Genomic DNA, 20,242 nt, shown 5'->3' with positions numbered 1-20,242 from the left:
TTTTAAAGTTGGCTGTGTTTTTCATTGGAGCTGTGCAGTAAATTTTGTCCGTAAAGATTGCGCAAATTTGCTCGGCTTAGGCGCATGCGTACGCCAAGAACGTACGGAAATACGTCACCACGCTGTATTCCACGGACAAACACATAAGAACTTACCTAGCAGACATGTTGCATTTGTAATTAAAAACAATACGCATGCAGCATATATATATACACACACATTTGTTAAATTAAAGCAAATTCAATAGATAAAACACGGACACATTTATACACACGAAAAAGCAAAATATTTATTACCTAAAGAAAAAACACAAAATACCTGTCAGATTGGGACTCACAAAATATCAATGAATGCTATTAGAACCGTTTCGTTCTAGTTTTGGTTTATGTATTAAAAACTACTTTGTAATTCAATTCAACAATCATAATTCTTCGTAACATACAATTTAAAATCATATCTTTTCGCTCATTTAAAAATATTAAATAACATTTACAGTTCTTATCCTGCCGTTGGTCTCATATTCATTAAATATGTTAAGTCACACTAAGTTCTGTGCACACTGTTGTCACGACCTAAAATAAAACGTATATCAAAAGTGAATACATTAAAAAAACACAAATGTAGATGTTGTGTAGAGTTTACATTAGACACTCACTATGATGAATATGATGGTGGTCAGCATGGCAGTTAAACTTTGTTACACTGAGCGTATCAACATCATCAGACAGACTAATAAAATGAAGAGCTTTGACAATTCACTTTGTTCATTTGAAATGCATTAAGTATACAGCCCTGATTGTCAGCTGTTATTCATTACTCTGATATAACACATTCTTGTTTAAATTCAAACCAGCCACAAACCTATATGCCCACAACAACAGGATGCAAATACATCAGTAAATGTACAGTGTAAGATGTAGTGCAAATAGCTGATGAATATGTATGTTCTGAACAGACATTTTAAAATTGAAGTGCACTGCCGATATCACGCATTGAGTTCTCCAAGAAAACAAAAGATGACATATTTATTAACCGAGCAGTGGTCAGCATCAGTTGTATAACAATCCTACTTCAACGTGCTGCCCTTTTCAGTATTCTGAACTAAAGAACCGTTAGATGTCAGTGAAAAACATAGCACTTCAAGTCCCGGCCATATCTTGAGTGTATATACAGCACAGCATGAACTTTAGAAAATCTGTTGCTCGAAAAGAATCTTCTGAAAGCCTTGTGGAGGTGTATGGTAGAAGTCACTGAACTGACAATCCAATATCGCACTATCATCCACTGTAAGGGAGAAGACAAACAGCCATAATTTCAAATGTCCAATTTAACAAATCCTGTAAAAATATTGCATTGCCAAAAAAAAGATGCAACATTTCTAAACATGTCTATAAACGGAATATAAAAAAAGCTCAGTGGTAAGAGCATGGCACTAGCAATGCCAAGGTCATGGGTTGGATCCCAGGGATTGCACATACTCAGAAAAAATGTATAGTATAATGCAATGCAAGTCGCTTTGGATAAAAGCATCTGCCAAATGCGTAAATGTAATTTTTGTAATTTCTCATTCTTTGTTTCCATGGCAACAAAGCTGGTGATATTATTATTTAATTATTGTTCCAATGTGTAAATGTTGTTACCACTTACCACAAACAACAGGATAAACAGTTCCTCTAATGCCAGATGCTGGACAGTTCATATTCTTCCCATTTAGGTACAAATTCATCTCCACGTGGTCATAGGTAACACCCTATGCATACACAAGCATAGCAGAAATTTAGATTACACACAGAAATTGATTAGAAAAAAGAAATCTTGCCATTATTAAGTACCCTAAATAGTAACTGTATGTTAATTATCATAAAAATAATAAATAGACAATGTTAAAGGGGTGGTGCAATGGTGTGTCATACATTCGGACTTCTTTACAATGTTAAACGTGCTGTCTTCTCATGCTTAACATGGTCAACTTGTCAAAAAACGAGTTGGGTGTATTACGTAGTATTTCTGTGCTTGATACACTCCCCCAGCGATCATACAAGTTGTGGAAAGTTTTTTTCGAACATATAAAACTGTTTCGTAACAATTTTTCTTAGTCCCTTATTGGACAATTCTCCCGGAAAAGCACGCGGCAGCAAGGAGAGCAGGAGAAGGAGCATGCGCAGACGTCACTTTCATTTGTGTACAGGAGAGAGAGAGAGCATGCTTTCATGAAGTTCAGGTGTTTGTTTGTTCACTGCATTTGGGTGATGGATGTTATATAAACGGTGGATATAACGCTGGATTTGGAGATCGTTTGAAACTGATAGATGGAGCCCCAGTCCCAGCGCTAAAAGATGCCGGACATGAACCGCATGCGGTGAGTGAAACTGATATCTGTTTTGTTGGCAATGCAACGTGCTTTAGTTCAGCCTTTTCCTCCCCCCCCACACGCCGTATGCTTTCGGAAATAATCGTACAGCTGTATGTGTCTTTTATAAATGTGATCAAACTAAATACTCTTCGAAGATACGAAGTATGCAATACTACTCAAGATTAATATGAGATTGGCAGAAACCGCGTGTGTTAGGGCCGCTTTAATTTGACTTGATTGATCGAAATGTTGCCTTAGGACTTACCACAATGTCTCCTTCCTGTGGTAAGCTGTTGGCAGGTAATCGGTTCTTTTCCTCATTGTTGTAGTACACAGTGCCATCTTGCCTAAGCACAATGCTGTGTGCGTCTCTCCCCATGGGGACCTGGTTCAGGTTTGCTTTCTGAGTAGCCACTCCAACGCCCCAGACACCTGCGAAGGGCAAAGTTCACAAGTCACACCTAATCATATTGACTAATAAATGGTAAAGTACTGTAAGAGCTTGCATACATCCGCCTCTTACCTGTGGACTGGATCTTGAACTCAAAGTAGCTCTTGTTTTGATGGAGAGGTGCATTTGCAATGCAGCCACCAGTTCCACATATGCGTTTACCACTCTTTACAATCACAACATCAGTACCTGAAATATATTAGGCAGAAATCAAGGAATGATTCCTAGTCTCAAAGCTGTAACTTATACTTACTGACGTTATCCCACAGGCTTACGCAAACATTATTCTTCAATACAGTGTTGGGTATAATGGAGTATTAAGTAAATAATTACTTTGACAAAGTGACAAGGCAGACAACCTTATTACTAAATATATCAGATATGTCAAATCTCAAAGCTTACCCATGCAATGAGTGTCCAGGTGAACCGTGGGCATTTCCTTTAGTGTTACGTGGCCACTGTCGCCGTCACCGCAACAGCCAAAACACCACGAAAACAAAGACGCCATAATGGTCTTCCACGGACAACGATGGTCTTAAACTTCAATTTTGTTTAAAATTTAGTTATAAGAGGTTATTTGGACTGGAAATCAACGGAGGTCATGTTTATTCCTCTAAGGCGTTAGGGAAGCGGATATGACGTAAACAGCAGAATTCCGTGAGTGGGTTTTTTCTACAATTTTCAGGAAAGCACAACAGTGACCTCTAGTGTGCAACTGTCAGGACAAACTTATAGCACTGGAACAAGTAACCACAATAATTACAATAATGCCAGTTAATAATCAAGTAATGTTGGCTATGTTGTTGGTGTAAGACGGCGTGTTTGCACTATTTGTCAACGGACAGATCATAAAGGTAAGTAGAATAAGGTTCGGTGATGGTTAGACGTTATGATGTAAAATGATAAATGTCTCTGTGAAAGCATGCATTGTGTGCAAGTGTGGACGCAAATCTGAGATGAGATCAGAATTGATCTGACATTAAAAGCTTTAACCTGCCCAGTGTCACTGTAAAGTTTTGCATAGCAACAACCTCAGCGCTAGAAAGTAAGGGAGCCTCTGCAAAGGACGATCTGCTTACAAAAACGAAAATATAACGCCACTTGTATTATCATGTTTTCAATGCCTTCGCAGTAACACCAGAATAATGTAAACATTTGAACAGTTCGTGTGTGTCACTCTCAGTAATACTTGACGTCTTTATTAACTTCTGCTTGTTGTTTTTCTGAAGTTCGACGGTGATGAAATCTGCACAGCAACAAGCGCCATGATTGCCTTTGCGGAGCGCCCTAGTAACTGGCGCGCGCGGTTTCTGTCCAATAAAAGAGCGCGTGATGCGTTCGCGGTTATGCGGTGGAACTGCTTCACCAAACATCCCTACTTTTATGGGATTATTGCTGAAAATATTTATTTTGACTAGCATCACGTCTGTGTCCATTGGGATGACTAGTAAGCCGATGTCAAGCTAAAGGGAGCAAAAGAAGGTAAAGTGGGCGGACTGTTTCATCATGATCATCCTTTTCTGCTTTAGATTTACACTAGTTTGAAAACTTGTAATAATCAGAAACGTTGAAATGCAGTAGTAGCGGGAGTTGACTGTCAAATAATTTCGAATAACGGATTTCCCACAAAGTAATTTTAAGGTGCAGGGGATGGCATAGATAAGGTGGTCGTGTTATGTCTGTTCAAAGGACGTTTGACAAATTTATGAGCTCTGAACGTTGGCACGCTGCAGTGCGTGCGTTTAATGTTTTGAAAGATAACAAAACCGTTATTTTCAGAACTGTCCAATCACATGTCTCTATAAACCTGCGCGTGGCTCAGCTGTCACACTCCACTCCACTCAGGGAAGGATCTCGCTTTACCTGCCAAGAATAGCTCATTCACAAGGAAAAAAGTTATTCAGCCGTTATTCACAGTGTGCACTATGAATTTTCGCTCTAGGAAGCCCACGGCGTACCCCGCTGTACAGTACTGTTCAGCTACAGGAAAAAGTAGCCTGCTGCTGAGAAACAGTGACACGAGAGGAGGGTAGTGACGTAGGAGCATATGAAAGTGACGTAGATTCTGCCATATTTTCTCTCATTTTGATTGCGTCGTAGTTTGGACAACAGATATAATGTGTCTGCTATGTATCGTTTTCGACAGTTCCATGATTTCACCTGCTTTAAAAATAAACTACTATAGATGTGAAGGTGATGTCAACGGACTTATCTGTTAAAACAGTGTATCTAGTTTTCAGCTTTAATTAATACATTTAATCAAGCAGATGTTAAAAAAACATATTCAATAATCCCAAACTTTTTTGAAGACTTTTTTTCGCCGTTACAAAAAATAAACCGCGTACATAAACAGAACCAAATGACACGAAATAAAAGGATGCTAAAGATATTTAAGTAAGTTATAAGGAAGATAAGTTATAATGTAAGTGGTAACTACGATATTTGAGCTACACTTTAGTTCATCCGTGCACAGCTCCACCCCAATAACTGTTTTACCACCTTGTACAGATTTTCGTTGAATCAATTCAAATTGCACCTGTTTACTTTTACAAACAAAATGAGCTGTTTGGTTCCTGCCGTTGAGGAACACTTAAAATAACGTTCGTGCCCGCCCATCTAACAACAACAAAAAATGTGCAATTGTTGTAAAGCCGTTTTTATGTGCAATTAATATTAACATAAACATATATCTGCGTATCAACTGATGTTTACAGTAAGAACAAATATAATGATAACATTTGGTCTATATTTAAACTATGTTGGAGGGTAACATTTACAACCAATTTGTCAAAATAAAGATAAACAAATCAACGGTGCCATGACTTTTGGAAGGTTCACGCGCAGCAACTCATTGACAGTGACGTTTTTTAATTGTTGGGTACCTGATAAAGAGACAAATTATATTGTTACTGTTGCAGAGACTTTGCGTAAGGCGGATTTCAGCCACGGCCATGTTCATTTTGAAGCAGGAACGACAACAATCAGCAGTCTGAGGTCCCGGAATTGCGCTTCTTCTTCCAAGATAATCAGGATTTCTTTATTATATTATCATACACCTTGTCAACTAAAGGAGAATTGGGGACACGAATGTTTTTTCATCTGAACGACACAAAATAATAAATACCACCAAGTGTGGCGACACTCGCCATATGAGAGCTTTAATTGCCAGGACGTTTTTCAGGTGCATTCAAAGTCCAGGGTCCAAACCAGAAAAGTTCTTATTTTGGACCAAAGATTTATTTTTTGCAATTTTATGCTATGCACGTGCAGCGAGGCAAAAAGGTCAGTTTCGTGTCACAAATTGAAGTGCTGTGCCATCAAAAACTCAACACATTTTTTCTGTCCATCTACAGATATTTGTACAATCGTCAGATGAACGAAAAACGTCTGAAAATGTTATTGGCCTGATGGTGAGCACGATTTTTAAGGATGCTTTGCGTAGTTCAGCCTGGGGAGAAAATGAAGTGTGGCTGTTTTAACGAAAACGGCGTGTAAATATACACTACTTAATGTTAACGACCCTTACCGAGGAGTAGAAAGACAAAATTAAAACAACCCTTTATAACTTGATACTTTTCGAAGTGCTTCTGTCAGCAGAACCTTCGCCTACATGTGAACTTGAAAAGCAGAGGAAGGGGAGAAGTGAAAACCTCGAACCATGTAAGCTTTCCCAGAAGATGGCGATGCTGCGTTATTCAACATGCAACGTATGAACGAAGTTATTATTGTCATGTCATTGGTGTCAAAATAATGATACCCAACATTGGAAAGTAAAATATTCTTCATGAAGGGCAGTTGGTGTTAACGGCTGTTTATAAAATATCATTAATTTGCTACAGATTGTCTATTTTTGTATTTCTTGATAAACGTAGGATACAAACTGTATTTAACATGAATTACAGAATGCGCGCGTAACGCGCCTCTGTACAATGAATCACGCTCGATAAAATTTCTCAGATTGTAATGTTTTTATTTATGTTTTCTTATAACAAATTTCATGCACATTAAATGATCAACAATTTCACAAGTACTACTAACATATTTTACAGAGGGACCAGGATTAAAGCAGATTAGAATTGTAAAGCTCATTTGATTGTTTTGTATCAAATGATTTATAATCGGTTTTAACAAAGCATGAACAAAACACACACACATATTCGTTAGTCTTGCGCTTTCGTGGAGAGATAAGGGACCCCTGTGGACGGTAAACGGCCCGCCTAACTCCAGCAGCACGGTCAATACTGGAGGATTCGCTAGTGCTTTGACTCCAATATTTACGTGCTGCTACAGCCAGGCAGCCACACGGCCAAGTTCAGGAGACTTGTAGTCACACGTAGTCTCGTTGCTGTTGTTTTTGTCTACTTTCCCCTTCCTCCAAGTCTCTCTCACCCGTTTGATCTGAAGTGCGAGTCCGTCCTGTCGTTCTTGCCGCAGCACAGTACGGCCTGCACCCCCGTTATAACTCACAAACCATTCTGTGCTGCTACAGTACCGGCAGGCCCCGCGCCGAACGCGCGCACAAGCACACACGGCCGCACATAAACCTGACAACACACAAGATAAAGAAAGAACGTCAGTAAGCTTTAATGGTGGAGTTCAACGATGCCACAATGACACTGAGAATGAAAACAAAGGTATTAGTGCTTGCTTAGTATATTAGACAGATAGAAAAATGTAAGAAAATGATTGTGTTATTCAGATTTAAACGTGGTCTATTCTCTATGTATGTTGTTTCTTCTGCATATTGCAAGTGGAATAGGGCAGTACACTAATGGCTTTTAAAATCTGAACAGATTTTTTAAAAACTAGACATACACTTGCAGACTTTTTGAAAGTTTCAGATAGAAACAAACTAACTGATCAAATCTGCAGACTGGCAACAAGTCCAGACTGAAAATCTGAGCAAAAGTCTTGTAGTGTATTTTAGCCTTTAGTTTGTATGAAATAGATTATTTGGCACGAATTTTAGGATTTATAGAGATGTTTGCTTTTTAAGACCTGAAAAGCTGACCCGCTCTAAAAAGATGTAATTTGCCATGATGTTTGATGTGTTCCTTGTTTGTAATGGTCAAATTATTTAGCCTTTAATGATATCACACAATAACGTTTTTTTTTTAAATGCTAAATGTTATATTTCTGTTTCACACACTTATTATCTAATCATTAGTTTAAATGATTTAAACTATTTTTTAACAGCACTTCTCTTTTATACAGTGATGTGAGGCTTTTTGTTATAATGTCTACATGCATACTGAGCCATAGTGATAACAAGTTACCTGTTCTAAGTTATAGGTGAGAAACAAATTATATTCACACCATTCTTGCAAACCCGCCTGCTTCGCTCCGATTAATTCCTCCTTGCTAGGTAAGTGCACATTTTCATTAAAAAGTTATTTGGCAGCATTTTACAAATCATGATTTGATGACAACTTTAGAAAACCCTTGACTGTTATAAAACGGTGTGAATTTAAACAGTTGTTGTACAGATACAAATTATTTCAGATGTCAAACAACTTTGTTGTTTTCAATACTATTCAATATATGACCTGCAAGTTCATTTGGATAATTATAATTAGTCATGACATCCATTTTCGAAAAAAGTCTCGAGTAAGTTTAACAAGAGTTTCATTTTGTGTTCAAAACTTCTCAAAATGACTTGTGCAGAGCGTGTAAGCAATAATTTGCATAACCCAAAGTGCAAAACGAGTAGGATAACAATAACAACTCTATAATTTGAGGCATGACTAACTCGCAATATTTATCATGTACTACCCTCCCCCACACACGCAGGTTTCTGTTATATTCACCATACACTCCTATGCTTTTGTTACAGGTGAGCCAATAAACTTTTGGTGTAACACAAGCAAGAGGACAGGGGAGCATCTGCTGTCTAAAAGGGTAAAATTACAGGTTATGAAAAGAGCCCCATGGACTTCTGGGAAAAAAGTGTTCTCTGACAAAGGCCGGAAACCACCCAGATTATAATATTTACTTATGCCATTTGCTGTCTGTGTCTTTCATGTTCTTGTTTTTCTCTTTATTGGACTTTTAACAAGGATATGTTGTGTTAGTTTTTTTTAAACGTTAATATTTTCTTTTATGGATTTCAGAAAAGCAAGTTGAATTGATGTACTTACAGTAGCTTGACTTTGTCTCTAATGTCGTGGGCACAACAAGGTCTTTCTCCTGAGATAAAAGAAAATACATTTATAAAGCAAATTTTAGCTCTTAGGTTGTTCAATGATTACAGGTATACTTACAGAAGTCTGTATTTCTTACTAGACAGGTGTGATTATATTGTGGTTGTATTATTTGATTTTTTTTAAGTAATTGTAGTATATTATGGTTTGAAGGTAAATTCTTGTTCTTATTTTAAAGTTTGTGGCTAAATGTGTGTTTGTGAGTGTGTAAAAAAGGATACATGCAACCATCAAGTTACATCTGAAGTGTGTGTAAGTTATGAGGGGATAAAAAATTTTTTTGTGGCAATTAAATAAATATATTCTTAGAAGTAAAAAACACATTTGACCAAAGCATACAAGTAGCATAATTTAAAATACTGCAGACATGAATAAAAACTTTAAGAGTCCATTTTTAATCAACTCTAAGCTAACTTTATTGGATAGGCTCAAAGTACACAAAAGTTAAAGACATTATTTCGGCCCGACTACTGAGCATCATCAAACCATTGAAATTAATTTTTATATCAACAAATAATTTTGACCCAGTTAAACCCTTGTTTGTTTTTAACATGGTTGCTTAATATGTGGTAATAATACTAATAGGCTTTCATATATACACAGCTCAAAAATAATTTTAATAAATACTTTATGTACTTACTTACACTAACATTTCAAAAGAAATATGTGCAATATAATTAATACCTAGATAAACCAGAACAACACATACTTGAACCATAAACAAAATAGTTGACTAAAATGACACACCCTGATGGGTTTACTCTGATCGATGGCTTTTTACGAGACTGCAACGAGATGTGTTGTTCCCTGTAACTTTTTCTGCCAGAAGTTAACAGAGAAACATTCACTTCCTACCACAGAAAGGGGAAGCTGCTCCCATAATTTCACTTAGTTTTACAAGAGTTGCAAGTAAAGGGAACACAGCAGCACACGGGTGTATGTGAATCTACCAAATGTGACAAAATAAAACAATAATTTATCTAAAAACAACAAATTTGGTGTTTTGTAATGTAAATCCTTACACCACTGAAAGGTTTACCTCATTTTAGACAAGCAGTGTACTCCAGAAAATATTTTTTGCTTACTGCAGTGTAAAATTCAAAAAGTCAAACTTGAATATAAATAGATTAATCAATTTCTTTTGCCAATATTTTTAATGTACGGAACCCGAACCTTGAAGATGTAACCATAACAATAAAAAACTATAATATTAAAAAATTAAAAATGAGGAATGTCACTATTATGGACCTAATTATTTAGATTACAATTTATAGTCATAAAGTATATATATATAAAATAAAATTCTTCCAAATTATTATTACACATGGCAACTTGGTACATATACACATGCGTGTGTATATATATATATATATATGTGTGTGTGTGTGTGTATGTATATATTATGTATTTGTGTATATATACACAACTAAGTTCATAGCACACACTAAGTAGGCCTACATTATGTTGCATTTGTACGTGTCGCAAACACACACACTAGGTACTTTAAAATGTAGAAAAAAGATTAATTGGCCTAATACCTCGACAACAGCGCCCGTCCCAATAACAAGTGCTTTTGCCTTGGTAACGTCAGATAGGGGCAGCCCCTGGCAGCACACGTAGTACTAAGAGAAGCTCACAATGAAGAGCTCTGCTGTTTGCCATCTGAGAGCTTGGCCGATGCTGTGTTCCTCTTAGCAGAAAGCTTTGTAGCTGACACTCAGATCCACACTTTCATTTCTGCGTTTCGCATCTAAATTGTCATTTACAAAGGACACATGCGGACAAACACCCGCGAAGAATCGAGACTCCGTCACATCTAGCTGGGCAAACAAACAGGCGCAGCAAACAGAGGCCCGAGTTAGGCCCGAAACACCATGTTTCACAATGATTGGTTTACTAACAAGTTGTGAAATCTCAAGCCCACACCTCTGAAATGTCATTGACCTTCAAGTATCGTGATAATAAAACGGGCAAGTAGATCTTTTTAATTTTCCTTCAAGCTACTATAAACCTCTGTCAACTCGTGTGAATCTTGGAGGCCCCTGTGAAGAGGCACGTTGAAATGAGCTAACACAAAGAGGAAAGAAACAGCGTGACAGAAACCTCAAACTCATTTTGCGACCAGTTTTGCTATTGCACGTACTTCAAAGAGTCGTTCTACAATGTTTACCAGCGTGTTTGGAGCAAAGAAAACAACAATATAACAGTCAGCTCGAGCAGTGTGGCCCTGTTACATTATCTGCAAGAGCTGCTACCAAAAGGATGAAATATAATCTCCCTTTGAAGTCAATATGGCACTTAAAAACAAGCACAGCCAAACGTTGCAAACCAAGGCATTACACAATGTGAAACTCCATAAATACTTATCAAAAACAACGCGGACAATATCACCAGTTGAGACGAGAAACAGAGATGAATTTATGTGCCACGCAAAAACCACAGATTTTTTTGTAGCGCTTGTTGTTGTCAGAACAAGTTGTGTCTTATTATTATATTATGGCTAAACTCAATTCATACAACATTTAGCTATTGACAACAAAATAAACACAATGTAGCTCGTAAAAAGCTGTTCCTCGCCTTCTCACGTATTAGGGAGATCCAAATTAAGAGACATGGTCAGACCACTCACAGGATCTGCACCTACAGAGTTTTTCATAAAGTGTGGGATGGGTCTGAGTCAAATGCAATATTACATAACCATTAACATGAGGCAGAAACAGGCATTAAAAGCTTATATCACAGGGACCAAAAGGATCAGTGGACTTTACTGTATGTGACATGCACTGCTGCCATCAAATACATCAGGGTTTCCATTTGGTCCAGAGCCAAGAGGTTATGAATTTCCAAGTGCGCTATATTACAGAGAACATGCAGTTTATTTTTGATTCATAACCATCATAACGAACCAGTTTGAGTCATAATGAACTATCATGATTGTGAGTAATATGTCATGGTCACAGGGACACGACAAGACGGAACAAGCCAACACTGGCCAGGATCAAAGGTTATCAGAGCAAGATTGGGCGAATTTGTTGTTTGTAACAAATTGGTTGCAACTGGGTTAAAACGTGGACCTTGAGACGGCAGATGATTTTTGTGTGTGTGTAAAAAAAATACACTGTTAATAATACATAACAACCTTCCTCCTCATCAAAATTACTTTCAGGCCTGAGTGATAATATCAAATATTATCTTTGGCCTTGAGGAAATGTGAACAGAGTGCAGTACTCAAAAAATAAAAACAAAAGATGAAAAAGTTACTGTTGAAATTTTGTGGAGTATCATTTTCTGAGCACTTCTAATTTTGACATATTCTATTATGGATACCCGCTGTATCTTAATGTATATGACAAATTTTGTTTTATTGTTTCTTATTATAAAAAACACTAATTTCTCAGAATGCACATGCCTTGTCTGTATGTCTTACATACATCAGTAAACGTCTTCGATGCATAGCAGGCTGGATGATATCAAACAATGCCCTCTAACCTTTAGCCCACCCCGAGGACAAACACATATAAAATGGTCAATGCTCATTTATAATAAAGACTACTCGTGGATCACCTAATGAACACAATTACACATTGACACGTTGTTACAGACACACACACACAAACATTTTGCTCACACCAACTACAATTACCAGTGTGACCTTAAAATATCTGTGGGAACCTGACAAATCTTTGGTTTGTCTTTATTAATTAAAAGATTAATTTTGTTTCGTTCATTTATTTGTGATGTGAATGAGGAGACTGAGTGAATTCACAGGCTCAGCATTCAGTTGTGAAAGAATACTTGTAGTTCTTGTTGTGACTGGAAAACTGTAACTGAGGCAGTTTAGGTTTTATTCCTAAAATATTATTATTCTAGGCAATGACACTTTATCACAGGATTATTGTATTTAAATTATATTTAACCATAAGACCCTATTTCATGTGTGTATTTTTCTAAATTAATGTTGAGTGAATGTGTGTGTAGACAACTTTTATATTAAGCTATTATCAATTTTACAATAAATAATTTTAACATTTAATAACTCATGCAAGTAATTATATAATTAAGTGTAGATACTGACAGATATAAGAATTCCCATAAAATGAGAGCTAAGTCTCTGGCCACATTTTTTTTTTTTTTTTGCAAAAATATCCTTCACAATTGTCAATGGTGACTTAGCTCTTACAGTTGTGTGACTTAGCCAGACCTAAACTAAAACAATATATATGACTGACATATGCTGAAATGAAAATCTGTCATCATTTACTCACCCTCAAGTTGTTCCACACCTATATACATTTCTTTGTTCTGTTGAACACAAAGAAAGATATTTGGAAAAATATTAGCAACTGACATTTCTGGGACATCATTGACTACCACAGTACGAAAAATTATTGTATCAGTTTTTTTTTGTTCTATTGAACACAAAATGACATATTTTGAAAAATTAAGGAAAGCAAAAAGTTCTAGGGCACCTTTGACTACCATTTTAATTTTTCCTATATGGTTGTCAATGAAGTCCCAGAAATGTCAGTTGCTAACATTTTTCCAAATATCTTTCTGTGTTCAACAGAACAAAGACATTTATACAGGTTTGGAACAACTTGGGGTGTTGACAATATTACACTTTCCATAAACTTTTTAGCTGTTTGGTGAATATAGAGTGGTTTCGAAAAGATATAAAAAGAACTCAATTGAAAATTGCCTAGCAACTTTTACTACACGAGCAGGAGAATAACAACATGTCTGTGTTAGAGTAAATTATTTTAGGATCATTTTATTTTCTACCCTAGGCTATATTTGCGTGTTTACATATGGCGTGGTTATATCCAGAGTCACCCATACTATAAACCACGCGGCAAAATCTGAAGCATAATTCAGGTTCATTGGAATCTCCAGGTGAGACACACCCTCGATTAAGACGAGACATCCAATACAGAGACTAAACGTGAGTACAGGAACACACACCTCAGCAATTCTGCAACTGACATGAGCTTTATTCCAACAGGCCTACATTTACCCTAAGGTAGTTTGGTTTACTTTATCCCCTCAGTCCTGCAGAGAAATTACATTAAAAGTTGCTTCTTGTTTCAAAAACGGACACATCGCATCTGAGATGTCGAAAATTTGAGCTATCCTGCTGAAAACGGACGAATGTGGAAAGGAAAAAATACAAATATTGTAGGTCACCGGATTAAACGAGTTACTTATTTTGCGCCTGTGTAGTGCAACCGATATACACCACGAGGAGAAACAGCCTCGCAACCATAACCGCTGAACTCACTCACATTTTCAAGAAAAGCAGGAATCTCTCTTTCTCTCGCAGACAAACCGCGTCCTCTGCGCTCTCAACTACCCAAGCTATGCAAGTAAACACAGAATAACCTAATTTTCACTAAAACCCATTTCGAAAACAACGACACTGGAAGTTTTATGATATCCACGTAGCATGCGATATAGTAAGCAGACGTCTCCGTCTGATAGATGAACACATCAGTCATGCAACGTTATTCGTTTTCGTAAGTTACATAAACAGATGCACATTCACTCCGCGTGTAAACAAATTAACGTTACATTGTGACGTCTCAGTCGAGCGTGTTATATTGTGTCACCGACGGGTCACAATGTAACGATTAAGTCACTTTGGGCGAATAACTTTTTATTTACAACGTCAGTCTTTCGTATAAAATGTACGTATAAAATGGCGCAAAGTCTTCTCCTCGTAAACAATCTGCCTCAAGACAGTGACACAACAATGTGGTTTTCTTTGGAAAATATATACACAATTGCCTTTAAAGTCATCTTTATGTGAATAAAATTGAGTTTCAGATATCTTACCGGTTCTTATGGTTTACTTGATAATCTGAGGTAAGAGGCATCAGATTCTCAGTATGAACTGCGTGTATCTGCGCCAGCAGCCTGTCCGTTACTCCCGCTCAAAAAGATACACGAAAAACACCAAAACGACACATTCTTCACCACCACCGAGCTGAAACCCCATCCCAAGACCCTGTGGCATTTTTCAGAATTTTTCCACGCATAGAGCGCTATTTTTACGTATTATTTTTTAAAAATCAGCCGTTTTCCATATACGCAGCTGAAAACGATAGCCCCCTTTTCTCCTCCGGCTCCGTAATCGCTTCAGATTGGTCACTTCTCTGGTCGTCGGTACCAGACCTCGGCCGATATAGTCCTCAGAGGTGCTCTGCTCGTGTGGGTTTTCCACGTTTAGATAAAAGTCTTTATTTTAGAGCCGGAGCGTCGCGCGCTGTCTCTGTGCGCGCGCTCAGTGTTGATGTTATCGCGCCTCTCAGTCGAAAATGGCGCCGAAACTGACTCCTCTCATTCAAATCGGTAAGAGCCGCCCCCAGCTCGCATGTGCATGCCGGGAACATGGACTTGAAGTACGGTTTTGAATGTGGAAGACAGACATTTTACTGAAGGAAACATTTTTCCACCGCTGTCAAAACAACACGAAACGATCTTATATTCTGTCAGCGCGCGTGAAGGTATTTATAGGAGAAGAAACCCGCGCGCATCTGCCAAGTGCAGGAAAGCACTCAGAACGGGACAGAGATAAGCAACACAAGCTGGAACCTCGAAAAATGAAAAAGTAGCCCTTGGCTATCTCATGACGGCCATTTAGTCTATTTCATCTACTTCCTCACTGTCCGCTCCCTATAGAGAAACTTATGCAAGGTGTTCTTCTCTGTATACGCCCTATGCAAACTGATAGTTCAGTCTCAGCGGCGCTATAAACGATTCCATTCTTGATCAGAACGAGAGAGATATGACCTGTTTTTTTTACCCTCAGCATCTGCTTTTGACATATTTGAATGCCCAAATCTTGACGCTGTCCACAAATTATTTGTGTATGTAAGTTACGACACCAACACAAAGGCCATGAGTGATGCAGTAGTCATTGTCAGTGATAAGCAGCGACATCGGGGTTATTCTAAATTGATTGAATATAAATTATCTACCTGGCATCTTGACCCCAACAGATTTGTCACCTACTTTTGCAGCATTAGCAATTTTTTTTTAAAATAATGCACGTGTTTTGCCACAACAGATGGCAAAACAATACCATGGACCAAGGAATGTTAGGCATTAAAACTACAGAACTGTGAATTACACTACAATGTGATAGTGGTATACGTATTATAGAGGTGTGAATTATATTATGAGCTATTTTGTTAATACAGCATGAACTGCATTTATATGCATCTTATGGCCAACAAAGAAGCACAGAGCTCTTGGACACATATCTAAATGTGTCAACAAATGCACGCTTTCCGAGTCCCATTTAAAAATAAACTATATTCACAGTGCAACTATATTCACAGTAGGATTGGATTTTACAGTGCACTACTGTTCACATGAGAATCGTACCAACAACAAATATAAGTCCATGGTTCAGGACCATCTCAGAATTCATAGACATCCAGCTACATCACCCTTCACTTAAGTTTTAAATTAAAGACACTGTAAGATGTCATGGGTCATGTCATGCCTTTTTTCATGACGCAAATAGAGTTTGAAAGTGAAAGGTTATAACGTAAAGAATATGTCCAAGCACACTCTTCATTCATAACATGAGACACATTTCTTTCCAAACAACCTTAAACACACATACACAGTTAGTATGCAATTAGTCATCAGCGTCTTTTTTCAATTAAAAATGAAAAAGAGCCCTTGTTAAAAATGTGTCGAGTCAGCAAATTACTACATTTCTTGGTTAATTGAAGGTAGATATTTTCCTCAGTCTATCTGTATGCCAGTGCAAGCTTTAACTGTAAAATCATTACAAAAGCAATGTATTGCAAAGACAATGGCACTCAAAACCTGCTAGGTGACACATTCATACATAATAGGCCTATATGTGATAACCTTAAAGAAAAAGTCAAATAATAATGCAGAATACACAAATAAAGTATCATACTTTCATTTGTCCTCGGGTTGCTAATCCTAAAATCAGAGTTATTAGCTGCATACAAGAAAGGCCAAGTGCGTCTGCTGTGCGCCCGACACACTCGTGCACCCTCCACTTGTCAAACATGTTTTTTGTGAGGGTGTGAAAATAGGGGCAGTTGTAAGGGGTGAACTTGAGTGTGTGTGTTTATGAAAGGGTTTTGTTCTCTCATTCAAGGGTCTCGGACCCCCCCAAACCCGCCCCAAAGCCGTCTGAAGCAGCTGCACCCCTGTGATCTCTTTAGTGTGAGGGAGGGGGCCTTAGCATGTGAGGGGACAGCCCCCCCTTTACAGAGGCCAGAGCCTACACACTTAAGTAACAACATCCATCAAAAGCCAATAGATGCCTGCAAGTCAAGTCTGAGAACACGACAGCAACCTTCGACCCATGTTAAGTGGGCCGGCCTAACAAGACCCAGCCACTGACTCGTGCAATCCTAAAGTGAATGGTCTCTGATTGCATTTCATTATAGAAGGATTTGTAAAAAAAAGCAATTAAAACAGATAATACACTATTCCTTATTAGTACCTGTCACAAATGTCTGAAGGGACTTTGAAAATGTGCATTTGGTTACACTTCCAACACAAACTATAAACTTGCATTTTCTTTGTGTCATTATTATTCAGTTGTCCATATTCTGTATTTTCGTTATACAGGCCCAGAGAACACACGCTTTCCATGTGCCTGTTGTTCATGCATACGAAAATAAGATTGGTTTTAAGAAGTCACTTATTAACAGTTTAGTAAAAACGAATGTAATAATCTTTACAAGCCTTCATATGGTTCTCGTCAACCCTGTCCCGTACGTGGCACACCACAATCTATCACAACGAGCTTTAATGAAAAGTCACAAAACTACACATTTACACCCTCCCTTGAATGAAGGAGTCACGCGTGTGTTCATTGCATCATTATAAGTCGTTTGGCCTGCACGGACGTTTTCAGACATTTGAACAGTTTGATCCACTTAGTATTTCTAGCCTTTCACGAACTATTTATACATCCGTCAGCAAACGAACTGGCAACATTACACCGCTTGCGATCGATCTTGCAGCGATTGTTTGATACAAAGACACAGCAGAACGAGCGGCGGCACGAACTCAAATCCAACCGGAAGTCCCGCCCCCCAGCAGCTTTAACTTCGATGATGTAACCCCTGTCCAAATTTAGAATGTTGTTGATGCCTCAGAAGTTTCTCCTCTGGCTGAGAGCGCTGTCCGTCACTCGACGTCACGACCATCCTGTTATTATTGTAAACAGTCTACCCGTTCTTTTACTGTCGTCCTCCACCTCACGAAATTCTCCCCCGGTCCTTTGTTCGCAAAGTAAACGGATCGGCACTAAAAGCAATGACACGGGCATCGTTAGCTCGCCGAAATCAAACGCGCCCGTTAATACTCAGTCGCGAGAACGAGCAACATGTGAGAATTTATTGAATTTGAGACGCGTATAATTTCGGAGCGGCGGAATGGAAGCGGAACGCATCTTTGCTTCGGTGTAGTTGAATTTCGCAAAAACCGGCTTGTCTTGCACTAACGCTTTTTTGTTGTGTGGTTAACGATGAATATAAGCGAACGAACCGCCCTTTTAAACGCTGTCCCGCATTTGAAATTCCAAGCAATCAATCTAGGAAAAGTATAACTGACATTAGGTGACTACTACTTCAGTTTGCCCCGATAGGGCGAATCCATCGCCTTTTGTTGAAAGCCATCACGAAACAAACAAACGTTCATTCAAAAAACTAGCGCCCTTCTTTTCGGACACAATAACTGTGCGCTTCTTGTTTACCGCCGCCGCTCGCACGCATACGGGAATTTTAGATAACGAATCGTAAACAACACGGCAACTTTCGCCCTCAAATGTTTAAATCGCACAGCCGATACGAGAGAGAGAGAAAAACACAGCGTACGGCAACTCAACAACAAAGCTCTCGGTACGTCGTATTTCCTCCTGTGAATCAGGAGAGCGGAGCCGGAGAGATTTGAATAGGCAAAAGAAACGGCGCAAATACTACGGGGGTTATTGATACTCACTTCGGTGCTGGAATAACCGGGGAAAGTGCAAATCCGTTCGAACGTGTAAGTCGAGCCAGAGAAGCCGCGGGAAAGATATTCCGGTAGAATGCCGGACTTCCATCAGCGCGTGTCACCGAAGCCCTTCTCTCTCTGTCTCTATTATTGCAATTACGCCAAGCTTCAAGGAAGTTGTCCTTTTGTTCCAGCATTTATACATTGCGTCAATGTTGCGAAAAGAGGAGGCGGAGCGGTAGCACTTGGAGTAAGAGAGAGAGAGAGAGAGAGAGAGAGAGAGAGAGGCGAGCGGCACACGACCTCATGTACACAAAACCCATACCCTCCACCCTATAACAAAATCGACGGGATAAGATGAGATCACGTGTTCCCCCCTCACTGTACTGCCCGACTCGTCCGGGGCGAGATTCGCGCTCGCTGGGGTGCGAACTGCGAAGTGCCGGGCAAGTCTTCGTCAAAGCGCTACGTCGAGATCCTCAGAGCGGCGTATAGAGCGACAGCAAAACCGGCTACCTTCATTATGTGTGTATATGTGTATTTATATATAATGTTTAATAATGTTTTGGTAACGCGAAGCAATTTTGACCAACGTTATTCGTGCTTTGGCAACGTAAATATTGAACGAAAATGTTGATCCAGCTCTCTAAAGTTCAGGTGGAACGCTTTCATCTCGTCACGGTCTGTTTACAAAGACATTAAAACGTAGTTTTGACCTGTGTTATCAGATTAGCGCTATAGATAACATGAATACAGAAGCTATCAGTGGATTGAATTACTTTATAGAATGATGCATGCGTCTCGTATTGAATCAACCGGACCATTGCCCCAGTTACAGCAGAGTTGCATCACAGCTTGTCGCTTCTTTGCTTCACTCCGAGGGCAATAAAGAGTCTGATGTGCACACTAGATGACCAGGTGTTGTATGTGATTTAACTTGATAAAGGCCTGTTTATGAATTAACTAGATTGTTTGAAATGCGTATTTAAATGTTGTTGGGTCCTTTGCGCATAGACAGTGCCTTTATAAAACCATTTGAAAATGCTGTAACAAAACAAATTTGGATATGAGAAATAAATTCTGAACTCTTCAGTCATCAGTATTTTTATTTTTTTCTATATAAACAAAATACAGAGGAGTCGTGTAGTGACTGCGTATCCAGGCCTGTTGAGTTGACCTTGTCACTAAAGTTACTGTAATGCCTCACCAATGTAATGTCTTTTTTTAGAGTAATAAAACTAATTG

At 38.5% G+C, this 20,242-nt stretch overlaps 1 protein-coding gene across 2 annotated transcripts; it reads right to left on the bottom strand.

Moving 5' to 3' along the window:
* Positions 1-247: 247 nt before the first annotated feature.
* Positions 248-19,131, bottom strand: spryd7a (SPRY domain containing 7a). 2 transcript variants are annotated; one of them, XM_057332618.1, is made up of 5 exons: positions 19,004-19,131; positions 2,877-2,993; positions 2,619-2,785; positions 1,648-1,750; positions 248-1,284 (listed from the first exon to the last, which is right to left on the bottom strand). In XM_057332618.1, the coding sequence occupies exons 1-5, from the start codon at positions 19,104-19,106 to the stop codon at positions 1,187-1,189; spliced, it is 588 nt and encodes a 195-aa protein (XP_057188601.1). In that variant the 5' UTR covers positions 19,107-19,131; the 3' UTR covers positions 248-1,186. The 2 variants fall into 2 exon arrangements, with proteins under 2 accessions (XP_057188601.1, XP_057188600.1); XM_057332617.1 differs by lacking the exon at positions 19,004-19,131 and adding an exon at positions 3,207-7,027.
* Between the last annotated feature and the right edge of the window lie 1,111 nt (positions 19,132-20,242).

Source organism: Triplophysa rosa, linkage group LG4 (genome assembly GCF_024868665.1).
Source record: "Triplophysa rosa linkage group LG4, Trosa_1v2, whole genome shotgun sequence".
In the NCBI taxonomy this organism is placed as follows: Eukaryota; Metazoa; Chordata; class Actinopteri; order Cypriniformes; family Nemacheilidae; genus Triplophysa; species Triplophysa rosa.
This window is presented reverse-complemented; position numbering and strand designations above follow the sequence as displayed.